General features: G+C 46.0%; 1 protein-coding gene across 3 annotated transcripts; it reads left to right on the top strand.

Moving 5' to 3' along the window:
* The first annotated feature begins 795 nt into the window (after window positions 1-795).
* Window positions 796-20609, top strand: LOC143658524 (uncharacterized). 3 transcript variants are annotated; one of them, XM_077130552.1, is made up of 4 exons: window positions 796-1059; window positions 1785-1823; window positions 3720-3846; window positions 16918-20609. In XM_077130552.1, exons 1-4 carry the CDS (start codon window positions 1033-1035, stop codon window positions 18699-18701), a joined length of 1977 nt encoding a protein of 658 aa, XP_076986667.1. In that variant the 5' UTR covers window positions 796-1032; the 3' UTR covers window positions 18702-20609. The 3 variants fall into 3 exon arrangements, with proteins under 3 accessions (XP_076986667.1, XP_076986666.1, XP_076986668.1); XM_077130551.1 differs by lacking the exon at window positions 16918-20609 and adding an exon at window positions 5137-10096; XM_077130553.1 differs by lacking the exons at window positions 796-1059; window positions 1785-1823; window positions 3720-3846 and adding exons at window positions 13051-13186; window positions 15579-15705.
* Window positions 20610-20866: the final 257 nt, after the last annotated feature.

Below are 20866 nucleotides of genomic sequence, written 5' to 3' on the forward strand. Positions count from 1 at the left end.
CAGCTAGGAAAAAACCCATAAAATCGTGAAATTGTAATCCATACCAAACTCTGAAATCCGTTCTATAAATAATTGTTGTACTTTTGAAATTTATTGCTTATGTTATTTAAAGAGAAGGAGGAGTATAACAGAGACAGTATGATTTCACAAATAATTATGACTGCTGAATCATTATATTGTATTTCTGTTGGTGTCCAGTGTCTTGGAGCAGCTGGAAGAAAAAACCAAAAAAATCGTGGAACTGTAACCCATACTTAACTTTAACATCTGTTCTATAACTACTTGTTGAAATGTACTTGGAAATTATTCCTTTTTTTTGTATACATGTTATATTTCACAATTAAAAATAAAAAACGTTAAACAAGAACTCAAGAACTCAGGCTGTGTGTTATTTGAAGAGCAATAAGATCCTGCCTAGACCCTTCCAGCAGCCATTGGAGCTCTTGCGTCAGGGTGACTACGGAATGTCATGTCCACTGGGAACTGCAGCCTTTGGGATATGTGAAAATGTTCCCTCCTCTGGAGCACTGAGCGCCATAGGCCTGAAATACGCGGTTAAATGCGAGCTGCGCCTTTAAGGCGTGGAGCCTCTGACCCTGGCAGGGCCGAGGAGGACGCGTACTGAGTCGCTGCGGGGGCAGTTCAGACGTCCCTCGCCCACGTCGGTTAAGCTCAGCCCTGGACCTGGTCTGTGGAGCTGCGGGAACTACAACACCCAGCATACTGTGCGACGAGCGGCAGCCGCCCTGAGCCAATGACAACCCCAGGGAGCGTCACTTCCGTGTCAGCGCATCGATGAGGGGCGGGGTTTCCGGCGTCCTCGTCGTGGCGGTCGTTTTGGCTTTCGCGTCGCCGGCCCCATCTTAGTTCCGAGAGTGCGGAGTTCACACTGAGGTGACCGGGCCGACAAATCGCGGGAGGAGCGGTGGTCCCCGCCGCATACGCGGACCTGAGGGGCGACCCCTCCTCCGCCTGGGGCTGGGGTCGCCAGTGCCCGAGCCCCCGCCCAGGCCCGCTGCACCCACGGCCTCTATGGCCGCGCCCCAGGCCCCGGCCCAGGTGAGCCAGCGTCCTCAGGCCCAGGTCCCCTCTCCCCTTCCCCCGGCCCAGGTGAGCTACGTCTTCGGGCCCCGCCCCCTCTCCTCTCCCCCCGGCCCAGGTGAGCCGCGTCCTCAGGCCCCAGTCCCCTCTCCCCTCCCCCAAAGCCCCGCGGAGGGATTTCTGCACCCGGCAGGGCAGCCCGGGCTACAGCGTCCAGGACAGCGGCGCGCCCGGGGGTGGGACCTTTATTCTCCCATGCGCGGAGAGGAGCTGGCGGGGGGAGGCGCCAGGCGGAGTCCCCGTGGGTGTGAGCTCTGGAGGGGCCGCTGAGCCCCAAGGTTACGGGAAACCTGAGGTCCGACTGTATCTACAGGGAACAGACAGTGTTAGGAGTCGCTCCAGAGTGGCAGGTTAAGGAGTTGTGTCGTCAGTGTCAGGACCCTGGGAACAATAGAGGGTCGTGAACAGAAGAGGGCCAGGTTGAGAGCTAGGCTTTAAAAAGTCGTGCAGAGCTTCTCAGAGGAAGGACAGACTGGAACAGGTCTGCTTTTGGTGGTCCACAGAGAGACTAAGTCCTTGTACCAGGTCACACAGCTGCTAAGAATCAGCGCTGAGTACGGAAGCCCAGAGATAGCATCATCCTGAGGTGACCTGGTTCAGGGCTGGGCAGGGGCCAGGGAGTCCTGAGACCATGGAGCCCTGTCCTGGGCTACCTACCCCTCATGACTTCCCTCTTCCCACAGGTTCCTATGACTGCAGAAACACTTGTGGAGCCTACACAGGTGAGTGGAAAATCCTGGAGCCTCCCTGGTCCTAATGGTACCCATATGGTCTCTGGGATTGTGGAGTCCTGGCATTCTCTACCTGCCGTTTTTCCAGGCCTTAGGCCTAGGCACACTGACTTCCAGCACAAGATCCTAAGCCAAGGCCAGGGTTTAAGTGGAATCTTCTGTTGCTGGCAAGCAAAGAATTGAGGTATGAAAGATAGCCCCAGATGTGGGTATCAGCATATTCAAGTGCTTACAGTTGAGGCTGAGCTGGGAGTGGTTAGGCAGGTCACCTTTCTTTCTCATGGGAACACAGAGCAGGAGACAGGCCTGGAAGGACTTCCTGAGAAATTGGGTGTGTATTCTGGAGGTGATGGGGCACTGTGGGGTTTGTAGCAGAGGAGGGAGGGGACCTGGCCCTGGTCTCATCCCATTCGTTGTGTGCACAGCATGGAGAAGAGAGTGTAGGTGTGAATGGGGTGGTAAGAAAGGCAGATCAGAGACTCCTGTATAGTTAGGCTTGTGTTGAAGGTGGCGGAAATCACCTACATACAAAACATCCAGAATCCAAGTCTTCTATCAGGTAATAGAAGATGTTGGATTCTGGATCTGTTCTGTACATAGGTAAGGCTGTCCAGATTTTTTTTTATTCTGTGGATGCAAAAGAGAAGGGTAGAAGCATGGATGACACCAAGGTCTTTTTCTTTATCAACTGAGAGAATGGAAGCTTCATCAATGAAGATGGAGAAGCCTTTAGTGGGAGTTGTTTTGGTTGGGGATATCAGGAGTTTTGTTTTTAACCATATTAAGAGTCTGAGTTGTTACTGAAAAGCTGGTATTTGGGAATCCTGTATTTATGCATGAATTTTTGTAAACCCACAAGTTTTCTAATTAAGAAAAAGAGCCTGAGTTGTTTCAGAGAGAAGTTGACTAGAGGCATTGATTGGGCAGTTGAACACACATGTCTGGAATTGGGGAGGGTTTTAGAATAGAGATGTCTCCCAAAGATGGTGGATAGAGTATGAACTAAAGGGTATGTGGCCACGAGATGGATGAGGAGGCCTAGCAGTAACTGAGGTAGCATGCTATTGAGGCAAGGGATGATACTTCATCCCCACTCTTTGTTTGCACCAGGCTGCTATGGTGCCCCTTAGTGTGGCCTGAAGTGGTTCAGTGAGGCTGGTGGATTAGGTTAGGGACACAAGTGGTCATCCTAGAGAGTACTGGGCTAGGGCTGGGGTGTGGAGGAGGGCTAAGAAGAAGAGAAGTGAAGTGATGTGGTGGGGACAAGTGCAGCATAAACAGAAGAGGGTCATGGACATCTCATATCCATACACAGTTCTGGGTGGCTGTGAATGAAGCAAGGAACATATCCGGCTAGGAGGTCTCATGTAGTAGGATTTAGGGCTGCTTCTGGCATTTGGGACATTGGAGGTCTGGGGTGGTACTGGCTCCTGTTTGAATTTGTTGAGTACTCTTCTGGTGCCATGTGCTGAGTAAAATGGGGGGATGCCTCTGGAGAGGGGCAGGGAGGTGGCTTTGCTGTGGGCCTGCAGTCGTGAGAGAGGAGTGGTCCCGAGAATGATGGGCGTGTGGAGAGGGAGTCTGAACTGGTAGCTCCAAGGCCCTGGATTGGGGATTTAAGGCTCCATGTAGGAGACCCATAGGAAGTGACTGGGAAAGTGGGTGTGGCCCTGCGTGCCAGGCCCAGTGGTTAATGTCATCTGTGCCCACCTGCATGTTGTAGCAGGTGATGAATGGGACAGGGAGAGAGCAGGCATCAGTGGCACTAGGGCTTGGTATTTCCTCTGAGTTGGAAAGTGGGAGGATGAGTGAGTCGAGGATGAAAGTGTTGAGGATGAACTTGGGATCACAGGAAAAAACTAATCATGGAGTGAACTATCCTGGCAGGGCTATGTGACCTTTGAGGACGTGGCCATTTACTTCTCCCGGGAGGAGTGGAGGTGCCTTGAAGAGGATCATAAGCTCCTGTACTGCAACGTGATGTTGGAGAACTTTGCACTTATAGTCTCGTTGGGTAAGGCCCTCACACTCACCCCACTTTGCAGAACTGGGTTCCCATTCCCCTTTCCTGATGAAGCAACTCTGCTCCCAGAGCTGATTCCTGGGAACTAACTGTTCCCTTCACTACCTTCTTAGATTATGTGCTGTGGGTGTCAGGTCTGAGCTGTGTGTATAGTACTATGAGCATTTTGTTCCCTGAGCAGCTAAACACCTGCCCCTAAGCATGCAGGGAAGTGCCCAGCAATCAGGAGAAGTGAGACCAGCCTTGTGGATCTTCCCTTGCTTGCCCTATCCCTGGCAAGGTAAATGTGCCCCGATCCATGGCACGTCTATGTCCCAGATTCTTTCCCTTCCTCTAGCTGGCATTTTCTCTTGGGTTCCAGTGCCAGCAGTTGCAGACATTTTTGTGGTCACTACTCACACAGACCATGGACTGATCTTATAAGACCCTCCCTCAGGAATTTTTTTGTAATATTACTGTTTTTTCCTGTCGTCTCTTGTTTTGTTGCCCTGGGCCAGTGCTGGCCATTTACCTGCTCTGTCTTTCCCTGAGGAATGCATCATCCAGGTCCCTGTAGTTGCTCAGTAGAAACACCGGTTTTTTCACTGGCTGGCCATGGCAAGAATGTCTCAGGGGCGGCCTGGCCTTGATACTTGGGAACTGAGGACAAGATGTATCAGGGCTGTGTTCACATCGTACCAGGAATGCATCCTGTGTTCACCAGTTCTTTGGTGCAAATGCCACTGTGTACACCTCATTTGTTGTTTTGTTCCCCTTATTTGACAAATTGCTGACTGGTTATTTCAACTATGATTACCAGCCCCTTGCAACATTTCTGGCCTTCATGCTTTACCCTTTCCTCTCCACTGTTCTCTCTGCAAATGTTCTCTAACATTCACCCACATGTCCTGTGTCTTGAGGTGTGCACATATACTAAAATAGTCCTCTAAGCTGACTACTCAAGTCCGACTGAGTTTTCCTGAGCCTGAACATGGCTAAAGTTCTACACAGTGCACATATGTCACCAGCAAACAAGGTCCTGCTGAAGGCTATTGGCAGGGGTATGAATTGGAGACCCTGCTGCTCCTCCAAGTTCTGCCCCTTTCCTTTTGTTTCTTATATGGTGAGGCCTCCCCCATTCTGTGCTTTGTATTGCAAATCAACCCCTCAGCCTACCCCCAGCTCCCTTGGCTGCAGTGCAATCCCTTCGACTCATTCCTTGGTGTGTCTGATACACATTTGTGATCGGACTTCCTCTCTCCCCATAGTTAGTATGCATTTCATCAGCATCTCTGCTTTCAGGGTGTTGGCATGAAACAGAGGAAGAGGAGGCAGCTTCTGAGCAGAGTTTTTCTATAGAAGGAATGTCACAGGTCAGGACTCCAAAGACTGGTCTGTATGTTCAGAAGTCTCAGCCCTGTAAGATGTGTGTCCCAGTCTCAAAGGACATTTTTCATCAGGCTGAACGACAATTAATATGCCCTGAAGAGAAACTGCACTTGGGTGGTGCATGTGTGAGAGGCTTCGGGACAAGCACAAACCTTCAACAGCACCAGAAGTGTTACAGTTCAGAGAAACCCTTCAAGTGGAATGTGGACAAGGCCTGGTTGATGAAGAGTGGCAAATTCCACTCTTCAGGGAAGTCTTTTACCAGGGGGCACATTGTGGAGCATCTGGCCTCTCCCAGTGGTGAGAAGCCATCCATTAGCATCGAGCATCTAGAAGCCTTTTCCAGTGAGAAAAGTTGTTACAAGTTGGGTGAGTGTGGGAAAGCTTACAGCTGCAAACATACACTTGTTTACTATCAAACCATCTGTACTGGAAAAGTGCTTTTTGAATGTAGTAAGTGTGGTAAAGACTTTAGGTGTAAGTATAGACTTATACAGCACCAACTGATTCATTTTGGAGAAAGGCTATATGAGTTTGATGAATTTGGGAAATTCTTTAGGCAAATCTCTGGCCTCCTGCAAAGCCCAAGCATTCAGAAAGGAGTAAAGCCCTACAAGTGTAGTGAATCTGAGAAATCCCTTAGAAGTAGATCCACCCGCATACAACACCAGAGAGTTCACTTTGGGGAAATGACTTACAAATGCACTGAATGTGGGAAATTCTTTAGCCAAAACTCCACCCTTCTTCAACACCAAAAAGTTCATACTGTGGAACAGCCTTACGAGTGCAGCGAATGCGGCCAATTCTTTCGCAAAAGGTCCCTACTTATTGTACACAGGAAAATTCATACTGGAGAAATGACTTATGAATGCAGTGAATGCGGTAAATCCTTTAGCCGAAGCTCTGGTCTCACTCAGCACCAGAGAGTTCACACTGGAGCAAGGCCTTATGAATGCAGTGAATGTGGGAAATTCTTTAGCCGAGGCTGTGCGTTCTTTCAACACCAGAGAGTTCACACTGAAGTAAGGCCTTTTGAGTGTAGTGAATGTGGGAAATCTTTTAACCATAGATGTGTTCTTATTCAGCACCACAGAGTTCACACTGGAGAAAGGCCTTACAAGTGCAGTGAATGTGAGAAATCCTTTAGCCGCAAATTCTATCTCATTCAACACCAGAGACTTCACACTGGAGAAAGGCCTTATGAGTGCATTGATTGTAGGAAATCCTTTACCCGCAACTCCAGCCTCACTAAACACCGAAGTGTTCATACTGGAGAAAGGCCTTATGTGTGCAGTGAATGTGGAAAATCCTTTAGCCGCAACTCCAACCTCACTCAGCACCGGAAAGTTCACACTGAAGAAAGGCCTTTTGTGTGCAGTGAATGTGGGAAGTCCTTTAGATATAGATCTGTACTCATTGAACATCGGAGAGTTCACACTGGAGAAAGGCCTTATGAGTGTAGTGAATGTGGGAAATCTTTTAGCCAAAGCTCTGTACTCATTCAACACCAGAGGGTTCACACTGGCGCAAGGCCTTATGAGTGTAGTGAATGTGGGAAATCTTTTAGCAAAAACTCTGTTCTTATTCAACACCAGAGAGTTCACACTGGAAAAAGGCCTTATGAGTGCAGTGAATGTGAGAAATCCTTTAGCCAAAGGTGTACCCTCATTCGACACCGGAGGATTCACATGAGAGAAAGACCCTGATTTGCAGGGAATATCCTTATTCAGTAGAACAACCTTAGACATAAATGTTTGTGAGGGAGGGCGGTTTCGTATATCCTAACATCAGCAGGTTGGATGGTTCTTTGTAAGTGCCAGGAATGTGGGAAGCTGTAAGAAGCTGCATTGCACCTTTGCTTCCTCCTGGCCGGTCAACACAGGGTGCTTCAGTCATCATCCAGCATGATCAGAGAAGTAGACTTCCGTATTCTCCTGTTTGCTGGAGGACATCATGAGTAGCACAAGCACTAAGATGCCATCCATGCCTTCTGTCTCACAAATTTAGTTAAGCACCTGACCTGGTTTTGGCTCACAGGATCTGATATGACTTAAGTTGGCAGTGTGTAGCAGAATGACCAGTTTTTAGGATTGTTGATGTTTGCTGCTTGTGATAGATTATTCCCCAGGAAATTGAAAACAGGGACTAAAATGGATGCTTCTACATGCGTGTTTCTAGCTGTGTTATTCACAGTAGCAAAAAGTTGAAAACAGTTCAGATATCCACCAACAGATGAATAGAGAAAATGTGTTACTTACATAGAATGTGTCCTACATACTGCATCTCCTAACTGACTTCACTGCACTGCAGGCTCCCAACCCCATCCCCCAGGCATCCTTCCCAGAACTCCCTAGATTGCATATCTTGCTTGAACGCCTGTAATCTCAAACTTTGCCTATCCCAAACACATCTTGTTTTGAATGAGCACATGCAAAAATATTTTCTTAGAGCTTACCTACAAGCCCCTGAAATTTAGCCACCATTGTCCCTCAACCATATATTACCAGTAGTTGGTAGGCACAGGTGTGGATCTATTGGAGTGAGCTTGCCAGTCTTGCTGTCCATCATGAGTAACACAGCTCTCTGTAAGTAAATCCCCTAATAAATGCTTTTGGATAGGTCACCCTGCCATGTAGTACCCATTTCTTCAGCATCACATCTAGCCCCTTGTGGGGTAATTTGAGACAGATATGGCTGGGGCTTCACCTATTTTTTTTTTTTGGGGGGGGTGAGGTGCTTGCTGGTTCAGTACAACACAACAGTTAATCTTATTTACAGCTAAGGGGTAGAGAAGTTCTGAGACACACTGCAGTGTTAGTAAACCTTGACAACCTTACAGTGAGTGAAACAAGTAGGCATATAAGAATAAGTACGTATGATTTCATTTATATGAAGTATGCAGTAATAGCAATTTTACAGACACAGATGAGATTCAGAGGGATGAGGAGAATAGAAAGGGGAATTTATTGCTTGGTGGGTATAATGTTTATAAATTTGGGGAATTATGAAATAAAATTGATGTTTAAACATTGGTGAAGTGTAAAATATGATTTAGTCCAACATGGCCATTGTGGATCTTGTTGGACTGACCAGACACACAGGGTTTATCAAGTCTCCAAATCAGCCAGCTGGGAACTGCCTGCTGCATATTAGTCTAGTGTGTACAAAGACATTTGTTTACCTCCTTCAAACTCTGGGGTTGTTTTCACTATGTGGAATGATTTGAAAGCAGAATTGGGCTCTGCCAGCATGAAGCAATGAACAACTTGCAGGGATTCCAAATATTGTGTCTCAGAGGGAATGGTTGACAGAAGATAGTTCTTTTTTTTTTTTATTAATTAAAATTACAAGAAACAAATATTCCCAACACAACATACACTCAGCAATTTACAGTATCATCACATAGTTGCATGTTCATCATCATGATCATTTCCCAGAACATTAGCATCAATTCAGAAAAAGAAATAAAAAGACAACAGAAAAATATAACAGAAAAAAAAATTTTACATGCCATACCCCTTACTGATCCCTTTCATTGATCACTAGCATTTCAAACTAAATTCATTTTAACATTTATTCCCCCTATTATTTATTTTTATGCCCTATGTTCCTCTCATCTGTTGACAAGGTAGATAAAAGGAGCATCAGACACAAGGTTTTCACAATCACACAGTCACATTGTGAAAGCTGTATCGTTATACAATCATCATCAAGAAACATGGCTACTGGAACACAGCTCTACATTTTCAGGCAGTTCCCTCCAGCCTCTCCATTACATCTTGGATAACAAGGTGATAACTACTTAATGCATAAGAATAACCTCTGGACTCTGTTTGGTATCTCTCAGCCATTGACACTTTGCCTCATTTCACTCTTTCCCCTTTTGGTCGAGGAGGTTTTCTCAATCCCTTGATGCTGAATCTCAGCTCATTCTGGGATTTCTGTCCCACGCTGTCAGAAGATCCACACCCCTGGTAGTCATGTCCCACGTAGATGGGGAGGGTGATGAGTCTGCTTGCTGTGTTGGCTGGAGAGAGAGGCCACATCTGAGCAACAAAAGAGGTTCTCTTGGGGGTGACTCTTAGGCTTAATTTTAAGTAGGCTTGACCTATCCCCTGTGGGGTTAAGTTTCATATGAACAACCCCCAAGACTGGGGGCTAGGCCTATAGCTTTGGTTGTCTACACTGCTTGTGAGAATATCAAGAATTCAACTTGGGGAAGTTGAGTTGTCCCCTGTTCTCACCATTCCCCGATGGGGACTTTGCAAATGCTTTTCCACTCACTGATCAAATCACTCTGGGATTCATCAGGGCATCACCTGGACAAACCAACAAAATCTCATGTCTTATACAAAGTTCCATGTATTTAAGGTGTTCAATCAACTATCTACATAAGTTATATTAGGAGATGCACTAGTCAAAGTGTAGATTTGTACCAAATAAACATTTTTTGCTTTAGTCTCACACCTTAGTTGACATTTTAAAATATTAAGTACCATAGTACTTTCTTCTACTATTTTGCCTTCTGGATTTTATATGTCATATCTAATTTTCCTTCTTTTTACCTTTACTCATAGTCTTCCTTTCTACACTCTTCTCCACACCTCTCTCTTCTGTCTTCGTATTTGTCTCTAGTGTTCCCTTTAGTATTTCTTGCAGAGCTGGTCTCTTGGTCACAGATTCTCTCAGTGATTTTTTGTCTGAAAATGTTTTAATTTCTCCCTCATTTTTGAAGGACAGTTTTGTTGGATATAGAATTCTTGGTTGGCAGTTTTTCTCTTTTAATAATTTAAAAATATTATCCCACTGTTTTCTCACCTCCATGGTTTCTGCTGAGAGATCTGAGCATGGTCTTATTGGGCTTCCCTTGTATGTGATGGATTGGTTTTCTCTTGCTGCTTTCAAGATCCTCTCTTTCTCTTTGACCTCTGATGTTCTGAGTATTAAATGTCTTGGAGTATGTCTATTTGGATCTATTCTCTTTGGGGTATGCTGCACTTCCTGGATCTGTAATTTTAAGTCTTTCATAAGAGTTGGGAAATTTTCAATGGTAATTTCCTCCATTAGTTTTTCTCCTCCTTTTCCCTTCTCTTTTCCTTCTGGGACACCCACAACACGTATATTCGTGCGCTTCATATTGTCTTTCAATTCCCTGAGTCCCTGCTCATATTTTTCCATTTTTTTCCCTATAGTTTCTGTTTCTTGTCAGATTTCAGATGTTCCATCCTCCAGTTCAGAAATCCTATGTTCTGTCTCTCGAAATCTACCATTGTAGGTTTCCATTGTTTTTTTTCATGTCTTCAGCTGTGTCTTTCATTCCCGTAAGTTCAGTGATTTGGTTTTTCAGACTTTTAGTTTCTTCTTTTTGTTCTTTCCTTGCCGCCTTTATATCCTCCCTCAATTCATTGATTTGGTTTTTGATGAGGTTTTCCATGTCTGTTCATACATTCTGAATTAATTGTTTCAACTCCTGTATGTCATTTGAATTGTTGGTTTGTTCCTTTGACTGGGCCATATCTTCAATTTTCCTATTGTGATCTGTTATTTTTTGCTGGTGTCTAGGCATTTAATTACCTTAATTAGTTTATTCTGGAGAATGCTTTCACTTCTTTTACGTAGGGTTTTCTTGCTGGATGAATTTGTTGTCTGTCTGTTCTTTGACATTCAGTTCAGCTTTTTCTGGACCTTCAGCTTAGGTTTTGTTTAACAGGAGAATTTTTCAGTTCTTTTCTTATTTCTTGTTTCTTGCCCTGCTTGTATGGTGCCTCCCCCCGACCCCCGCCACACTTAGCAGGGTCTACTTAGATATTATAGACCCCAGCCAGATTTTCCCAGACCAAACTGGCCTCCTATCAGGAGGAAAGAGTCACCTGCATCAGTTTTCCCTGAGGGTGAGACCCAGTAGTTTGAAAGACTTTCCTGTGAAGTCTCTGGACTCTGTTTTTCTTATCCTGCCCAGTATGTGACGCTTGTCTGACTGCAGGTCCCACCAGCATAAGATGATGCAGTACCTTTAACTTTAGCAGACTCTCCCTGCTGGGGGCGTGGTGGAGACAGAGGAGAGGTTGTAGGCTGGTTTTAATGGCTTCAAATTACCAAGCCCTGGTGTCTGAATTCCTTGATGGGAGGATTCTACCTGGGTGGGGCTTCACCCCTCCCCTGGGGAAGGCACAGGCCCCAGATAAGCCCCCAAAAGAGCTCACTTCTGCCTATGCCTGGGGCAGTTGCAGCCTGAAAAGTCCTCCCACTGTATCCAGAGGCAGTCAAGCCTTTGTAGATACACAGCCACAAAAACCTCTGTTTCCTTTTCTTTTTCCCCTTTTTCTGTCAGTCCTGCCCCTTTGGCGCTGGTACAAAATGAGCAACCTCCGCTTTGGTCCGGTTCACCTAATCTGGGGGCCTATTTTTAGTAGTCAGAATTTGTTAATTAGTTCCACAATTGGCGTTTGATTGTGCCCAGTCCCTGCTGCTGGTAAAGTCCTTTCCTTTCCCCTCTGGGAAGCGGCCTGTGGGGGAGGGGCGCTGGCCGCCGCAGCTTTGGGAACTCACGGTTCTGGGGGGTGCTCACAGCCGGTCCAGCTGGTCCAGACTGGGGTACGCTGTGGCTCCAGGAGCTGTTCTGTACTGTTTCTGGTTATTTAGTAGTTGTTCTGGAGGACGAACTAAATGTGCACGTTGTTAAGCCGCCATCTTGACCCAGAAGTCTCAGAAGATAGTTCTTTCTCTAGTTTCAACCTTGCATTGCTGCCCAAGGCCTCCTAGGAAAGACTGCAAGGTTTTGTAGTCTTAATTTTTGTCCTTGATGTCAGGGTTTATTTTGTGGTCTCAGAGGTCATGAGAAAGGAACAATTGTGAAAAGCCCCAGTGCTTCTGAGAACAACATTCATTTTTGTCCTTGTTCACAGGAATGGTGCATAATGCTCAACTCTTTTTTGAGGGGAGTCTCTTCTGTGGGTCCTGCAAAGGAACCATGTGTCCTGATGTAGAGTGTAGTAGGCTGGTGGCTCTGGTTTTATGACTACATCGTCCAGGAGTAACCTAACTGCTCCGGAAAGACTGGATTCGTAGAGAGTAAAGAAAGTTGCAGCTTGCTGGATGGAGTGTGCCTCTTCTAAAAGTGCATCCAAAATGTTCCAGTGACTATGGTCACGTGGTACCTCCAGATATGTGTATGTGATGTCATTTTCGGAGAAAATCATCTAAAGATTTTGTGAATTCTAATAGCCTCTCTGCACTGTTCACATGAAAGCTGCCACTCCCAAGACAGAAAAACTAGGAGAGAAGGGAGACCCTGTTGCCAAGGAATGTGAATTTTGTGGCCCAGCCAGCATTCCTGTGGACTTGATTCATAGGAGTAGCCTTTGTTGCTTGCCAGGATTTGCAGTCACCATGTGAGACTGCCCCTTATATGCCCTCAGGGTAGAGACGGTGGAGTCAATGTGGGAGTGTCAGACCTGATAAGTTGGAGACCCTTATATTTAATCATTTTTAAAACGTTTTTCAGTATGATTGACATTATTAAGGTATGATTGACAGTGCTTTACTTCACTCCTTGGGGTCTGGCCTAAGTGACACCTTAGGTCGTTGTATAGAGCTGTGGGAACTACAACATCCAGGATGCTCCGCGACGAGCGGCAGCAGCGCTCAGCCAATGAAGACCCCAGACAGGGGCATTTCCGCGGTAGCTCATCGGCCCGGGGCGGGACTTCCGGCGTCCTCTTCGTGATGGTTGTTTGGCTACTTTCAGGTTCGCCTCATTGTAGTTCCTGGCGCGTTGCATCCAGACTAAGGTTCCAGGACCAAGAAGGTGCGAGAGGAGCTGTTTTCCCCAGCGTACAGAGGTGGGCCTGAGGGGCGCTAGGGCTGCCCGAGACGCCGGGGCCGGAACCACGGTCACAGCATCGCTGCCTCCAGCCCGTTTCGCCCACAGCGTGCGATGGAGGCTGCCGCGCCCCCGGCCCAGGTGAGCGCTACGTCTTCAGACCCTAGCCCCCCTCTCCCCTTCCCCCAGCCCAGGTATGTGCTGCGTCCTCAGGCTCTCGCCTGCCCTCTCTTCTGAGCCCCAAAGCCCCGAGGAGGGGCGTCTGCTCCTGGCACGGCAGCCTGGGCAGTATCGTCCCGGACGGCGAGGGCTCCGGGGTCTGCCTCCTTGTTTCTGGCGGCTAGAGTGACGGGGTGTGGGCGAGGGTTACAGGCAGGGAGACCGCTGTGTGCAAAGGCTTGCCGGGTGACTGCAGGAATCTGGAAACCGGGGTGTTTTGTGTCGAGGGACCAGACAGTTTTAGGAATCACACCTGGAATGGCAGGCTGAGGAGTTGTGCTTTCATTCTTAGGGTTCTTGGAGACTTGGAGAGTTTTGAACAAAGGAGTGATAGATCTGAGTAAGTTCCTCAAGGCTCTTCAGAGAAAGAACACGAGTAGAGGGTTATGAGGACTTTAAAGTACAGGAGATTTTCCAAGCCTTTAGAGTACTTGTGCAGTACTTTTCTTGGACACACAGCTGGTAAGTAGCAGCACTGAGGAATAAGGCACAAAAGTTAGTCTGAGGTTTCTGAATCCAGGGCTGAACAGTAGTACATGGGATGCCTGAACCCACAGTTCCCTGCCGGGATTACCGGCCCCTATGATTTTTTCTTCCCATATCTTCCAATGGCTACAATAGTGATTTTGAAATCTACACAGGTAAAAGTGGATTTTGTTCCAGTCTCTTACTAGTCCTGACACCTACTCACGTGTTTTCTGGGACTTTGATGTATAGGGACTCTTCACCTGCCATTCTCCCAGCCCTGTGTGTGTGTATGTGTTGGGGCAGAAGGGGGATGCACCTCCAAGCCTAGGGTTGTGACTGCAGACCAGGAGTTATATGGAGGGCTTTTAATTTCTGGCCACAAGTGGGAAGAGATATGCAAGGTGATCCGAGTAATAGATGCCTTCATGTAGAAACTCTTGGAGGTGAGGCTGAACAGGGAGTATTAAGGGAATTCATGTCTCTGTTCTTTCTGATGGAACGAAGATTATGGTGATCAGTGTCCTGAAATTCCAAGGATGTTGAGTGTGTATTAGGGAATAATGGGATATTTGGATCGGAGGAAAGGAGTGATCTTATCCATTGGCCACACAATTCTGAACTCTGGGGAGGGGGTTTAGGGTGGAGACATCCTAAAGTTGCTAGGGTCAGTGTGGATCAAGGTGGTGCTCTGGGTCACATGCAGGGACAGAATCTCAGGTAATGGTCATATTACTGTTAGCCAGGAAGAAGAGGGTGGGTGCTGAGCACTGGGACTTTTGCTTGGGTACCTCGTTGAGGATGCTAGTCATTACAGACGCAGATAAGAGGGATAATTGGCCTTGGGCGGAGAAAGTGTAGGGGATAGGGTGGTCTAACACATGACCAAGACTCCCATAGAATGGGTAGATATGCAATGGATGCAGAAACAGGAATAATAGGGCAGTGTGACACTGCAGTCAGGGCTGGTCCTTATTCACAGTCCTCTGTCTCACAGGAGTTTGTAGTGGCATTTGATGGGGTTCGGGGTGTTTCTTTCAGGCTGGTGCCTAAGGTCAGGGACAGAAATGGTCATCTGGGAGAGTCACTGGGCCTGAGGTAAGTTGTGGGAGGTGATGGAGGGTTAGGTGGAAAGAGGTGGGTTTTGACTGCTGAAGGAATGGCTAGTACAACACAGAATTAAAAGAGGGCTATGAGTATCTGGGAGGCTGAGGTTGAAGCAAGGAATTGAGTCAGGCAGGAAGGCTGCCATAGGAGAATTCAGGGCTGCTCCCGGCATTGGGGACCTTTGGAAACATGGGATGTTATTGGATCTTCTTTGACTGTGACAAGCACTTTCCTGATGCCATGTGCTTCACATCTGGGGAGGCCAGGGAGTCTGAAACAGAGTTGATACTGGATGTGGGAGAAGCATTTCTGGGGCCCAGGGATTCAAAAAGAAGTGCTGTCTAAAATTTAACGTGCACATTAGTAGAGAGTATAACATGATGACACCAGGACCCTGATATTGGGGACTTAGGGGTAAAGGGCGAACCCATGTATGGTTGTGTCTGGTTGCCACAGTGTGGAAGAATCCAGCAGAATTGTCTTCCAGGCATTGATGGGGCTCCACATGACAGTCCTGAGCTTAGATCACATCTCTCTGCCTATCTGCTTCTTATTGCGTGGGCTGAGCCCAGTGATTGATGAGCCCATGAAGTGAGAGTGGCATTAAGGGTACCAGGGTCTGGTATCTCGTCTGTGTTGGGAAAATTGGGGAGAGGATGGGCACGGGACATGTGTTGGGAAGGAAATTGTGGATCCTAGGGAGAAAGGCCAATTGTTGTTTCATCTGTTCCCCTCATGGCAGGGCAGTGTGACCTTCGAGGATGTGGCTGTGTATTTCTCCTGGGAGGAGTGGGGGCTCCTTGATAAGGCTCAGAGACACCTGTACCGTGATGTGATGCTGGAGAACTTTGCACTTGTGGCCTCTCTGGGTAAGACCCTTACACTCATCCCACTTTCCCATGCTAGCCTCTGCCTTTGCCTTCTTCCTTAGGGCAGTTCTGCCCTCACATCACAACTATGGGTTTCCTCCCCCAGTTCCCTGGATATGTGCTATCATTGCTAGTACAGGATTGAGTGCACTGTCCTCTTCTCTCTTCCCACAGTCAGGCTAATGGTTCCCCCTTTGGTTTCCTCTCCCTGGCCAGGTGACTCCATCCACAGCCATAGCTACAGATTCTTCTCCCTCCTTCTACTTGACATATAGGCTTGCCTTCCTGTGTTACAAGTTGCAGCCACTGACATGATTTCTACGTACCTGTCATGGAAGACAGTCCCCTGAGATAGTTTTTGTAACATTAAGAGATTTTTCCCATGGTCTGTTGTGTGCTGAGTTGTTCTTGGCCAGTGCTGGGTATTCAGCTATCCTGTCTTTCCATTAGGACTTGTATCATCCAGGTGCCGTGAGGTTGCTCATTTGTTGTTACATGCAAGAGCCTTGGGTGGTTTACAAAATGAACATGACTCCAGCCATGGAAAGATAGGCTCAGGGGTCCCTAGCTCTGGTGTGGAAGGGTGTGACCTCAAGACTGTGTTCAGATCATACCAGGAACCTTTCCTATTTGGCTAGTATGTTGTTGTTGTTGCCGTGACCACACCTTATATCTGCATTTCTTTTCCCATTCTTGACTCTTTTCCAACTTTTCAATTCTACTACTTTTTCTATTCTGATTTCCAGCCCTGTAATTATCCCCACTCTTCTGAACAACCTCTCTCTCTAAGTGCTCCTATTGCATTTCTTTCCAACACTGCCTTGCAAATTGTGCCATCAGGAGTACACATAATCTTAAATTGTCTTTAAACACCACCTGTTGTGTTGCAATCAGATTTTACTTGGCCTGGATACACAGTTCTACATTGCCTCATGTATCAGTAACGGTTAGGTCCTGCTGATAACTGAGGCTGAAGAATGAGTTGTAAACCATACCTTTTTTCTGTGCTATACTCTGTCCTTATGTTCTTTACTTCGGGAAGCCTCCATCATTCTGTGACTTTAAGGAGTATTGTGTAGAGTGGCCAGTTTCTCACCCTGATCCCAATTATTTTGTCCTGAAAACTGTCCCATGGACTTATTCCTTGATGTGTAAGATGTACATTTGCCAATAAAGTCAACATGTACTTCACCATCACTTCTTTACTTTCAGGTTGTTGGCCTGGAGCAGGGGATGAGGTGGCATCTGCTGAACAGAATACTTCTGTAGAAGGAGCGTCACAGGTTAAGACTCCCAGGACAGTTCCATCTCCATGGAAAACTCATGCCTTTGAGATGTGTAGCCCCCTTTTAAAAGACATTTTGCACTTTGCTGAGCACAAGGAAAAACATCATGGGCAGAAACCGTACATGTGTGGGACATGTGGCAAACGATTCTATTTCAGTGCTAACCTTCACCACCACCAGAAGCAGCACATTACAGAGAAATTCTTCAAAAGCAATGTTAGCAGGGCCTTGTTTTTGAAAAGCTGCAAATTCCGAATGTCAGGGAAGCCATTTACACGTGGAGAGGTTGAGAAGGACTTTTTGGTCAGCTTGGGTCTTCTTCAGCAGCAAGCTACTCACACTGGGGCGAAACCAATCAATTACAATGAGTGTCATGCAGCCATTCACAATGGTAAAAATTATGGCTTGGGAGAATGCAAAAAAGACTTCAGCCATAAACACATACTTGTTCACAACCAGAGAGTCCTGAATAGAGGAGGACTTTATGAGTGCAGTGAATGTGGGAAAGCTTTCCGGTATAAAGGTTCACTTGCTCAGCACCAGAAACTCCACACGGGAGAGAGGCCTTATGAGTGCAGCAAATGTGGAAAAGCTTGCACACGAAGGTCTAATCTCATTCAGCACCAGAAAGTCCACAATGGAGAAGGGTATTATGAATGCAGTGAATGTGGAAAATTCTTTACCCACAGCTCCCTGTTCATCCAACACCAGAGAGTTCACACTGGAGAAAGACCTTATAAGTGTGGTAAGTGTGGGAAATCCTTTAGCCAAAGTTCAGGCCTCATTCATCACCGGAGAGTTCATAATGGAATAAGGCCTCATGAGTGCAGTGAATGTGGGAAATCCTTTAGACTTAAATCCAACCTCATTCAACACCTGAGGGTTCACACTGGAGAAAGGCCCTATGAGTGTACCGAATGTGGAAAATCCTTCAGCCAAAGTTCTGGCCTTATTCAACACCGGAGAGTTCATACAGGAGAAAGGCCTTATGAGTGCAGTGAATGTGGGAAATCTTTCAGCTGCAAATCTGACCTCATTCAACACCAGAGAATTCACACTGGGGAAAGACCTTATGAGTGTGGTGAATGTGGAAAGTCTTTTAGCCGGAGCTCCGGCCTTATTCAACACCGGAAACTTCACACTAATGAAATGCCTTATGTATGTACTCAGTGTGGAAATACTTTTAGCCAAATCTCCAGACTCATTAAACACCAGAGAGTTCACACTGGAGAAAGACCTTTTGAGTGCAGTGAGTGTGGGAAATCCTTTAGTGAGAGATCTGTGCTTATTCAACACCAGAGAGTTCACACTGGAGAAAGGCCTTATGAGTGCAATGTTTGTGGGAAATCCTTTAGCCAGAACTCCAGCCTCATTTATCATCGGATAATTCACACTGGAGAAAGGCCTTATGGATGCAGTGAGTGTGGGAAGTCTTTTAGACTCAAATCCAACCTCATCCAGCATCGGAGAGTTCACACTGGAGAAAGGCCTTATAACTGCGATGAATGTGGGAAATCTTTCAGCCAAAGCTCTGGCCTTATTCAACACCGGAGAGTTCACACTGGAGAAAGACCTTATGAGTGCAGTGTATGTGGGAAATCCTTTAGCCGCAAATTTGACCTCATTAAACACCGGAGAGTTCACCTGGAGCAAGACCTTATGATGGAGGCAAATGTGGGAAATTCTTTAGCCAGAGATGCGTCCTTATAAATTGTTGGTGTGTTCACACTAGAACAAGGCCTTGTTAATGTGGCAAATGTGCAAATCCTTTAGCCAAAACTATGGCCTCATTTGACACCAGAAACCTCATACTGCATAAAGGCATTAGGTGTGCAGGAAATGTGCTATTTATTTGTTCAGAATAAGAAAACTGAAGGAGAGCCTTTGTGAGGGAGGCTTCTCTCCATTTGAATCTCATCCATCCAGACATCCACAGTGGTGAATTCCCTTTAGTTTTGAGTGTGTGGAAAGCTCGTGGAGTTACATAAAGCTCTCTAACCTGCCTAGGACCTTTGTCTGATTTATGGTTTGTCAGGTTTTGTTGCATAGGTCTTTTTACCTTGTGAAATGGGTAGGTGTTCACATTGTTCATGTGTCACCATTGCAATGTACTTAGTGAAGCAGACTGTGTACTCAGATATGCTGGAAGAAATCATGAGAGACCTGAACCTTAAAAGGTTCTCATTTTCTTCTCTGACTAGGTGGGGCATGGACCCTATGTGAGATTTGCTGGTGGCTTGCATGGAAGGACAACCTCTTTTAGGGACGTTACTGGTCCGATGTATTTTTCCATCCTCTGGTCACCAACACAGGAACTGCCTGCCTTATAGTGGTCTGGTTTGTGCAGAAATGCAGTCCTTATTGTTTAAGCCACATCTTCACATGTGGCTTTTTGGATTAGTTTGAGAACAGAATTGGGCTCTACCAGCATGAAGGGGTAAACGGCTTACCAGGGATCTGAAACTTTTTGTGCCTAAAGGTGACAATGTGATGACAAAAATAGCTCGTACTCTGGTTTTGACTTAATATGCACTGCTTCCCAAGTCCTCCTAAGAAAGATTACAGGGCTTAATATTCATAGTTTGTGGCCTTGGATGCCAGGATTTTTTTTACCTGCTTAGAGGTCACCCTGAAGAGGGGCAGCTGTAATGACCTCCATTACTTCTGAGAACAATGTAAGTTTTTTTCCTTGTTCACAGGGGTATCAAATAATGCCCAGCACTGTTGAGGGGAATCTCTTCCCTGAGTCCTGCAAAGGAACCATGTACCCTGATGTACAGAATTGAGTAGGCTAGCAGTACTGGTTGTGAGACTAAAGGTCAGCAGAAGCCATAATTGGTACAGAAAGCAGGCTTAATAGGGAGGGAAGGAGACTGCAGCACCCTAGATGGAAACTGCTTCTTCTAAAAGTGCTTCCACAAGTGTTCCACTTACTATGACTTTGTGGGATCCATGTGTACGTAAGTTTTCAGGAACTCTGGACCTGTGTATCTTGTGTGGCCACCATTCCTGTATACTCAGGTGAAAACAAATATTGCTCACCAATATTTGCTGCTACTGAGGCTACTGATACCTGCCCAGGGTATGAGGAGAGAGATGGTGAAGACAATATAGGGTTGCCAAACCTGTTTCTTCAAAAACAGTAGGAGAACTTCATTTTGAATCATTTTTAAAGCTTTATTAAGGTATGATTCACCTGCAATAAACTGTACCTATTTAATGTACACCTTTTGAAGTTTTGACATGTATAAATCCATGAAACATTATAGTCATGACATAACCTGCATATTTGCCTGAGCCCTTTTATATATTCTCTGTCCGTGCCCTCCTTGGACCTCAGGCCAACATTGATTTACTTTCTTTTACAATATGTTGGTTAATCTTTTCTAGAGATTTATATAATTGTACTCAAAAAGGTGACAGTTTATTTTTCTGATTTACTTCATGCCATATAATTGTATTGAGGTTTGTCAATGATGCTTTTATCAATACTTAATTCCTTTTATTATGAGTCGATTCAATTGTATGGATATAGCACAATTTGTCTTTTCATCTGTTTATGGATGTTTGACTTATTTCCAGTTTTTAGCTATTGCAAATAAAGCTGTTATGAATGTTTGTTTGCAGTTCTTTATATGGAACTATGTTGCACTTCTCTTGTGTTAATGCAGTGCAATGTCTGAGTTACTGGGTAGGTGAACGTTTATCTTAGAAACTGCTAAATTCCAATCTATAATTATTATTGCTTTTTGAATTTCACCAGCAGTGCAGGAGTTTCATTTCCTCCACACCCTTGCCAACACTCAATATTGTCAAGCTCTAGTTTCACCCCTTTTAGTAAATGCGTTGTATCTCATTGTGGCCTTGATTGCATT

The sequence above is a fragment of the Tamandua tetradactyla genome, chromosome 16 (genome assembly GCF_023851605.1).
Source record: "Tamandua tetradactyla isolate mTamTet1 chromosome 16, mTamTet1.pri, whole genome shotgun sequence".
Taxonomy (NCBI): domain Eukaryota; kingdom Metazoa; phylum Chordata; class Mammalia; order Pilosa; family Myrmecophagidae; genus Tamandua; species Tamandua tetradactyla.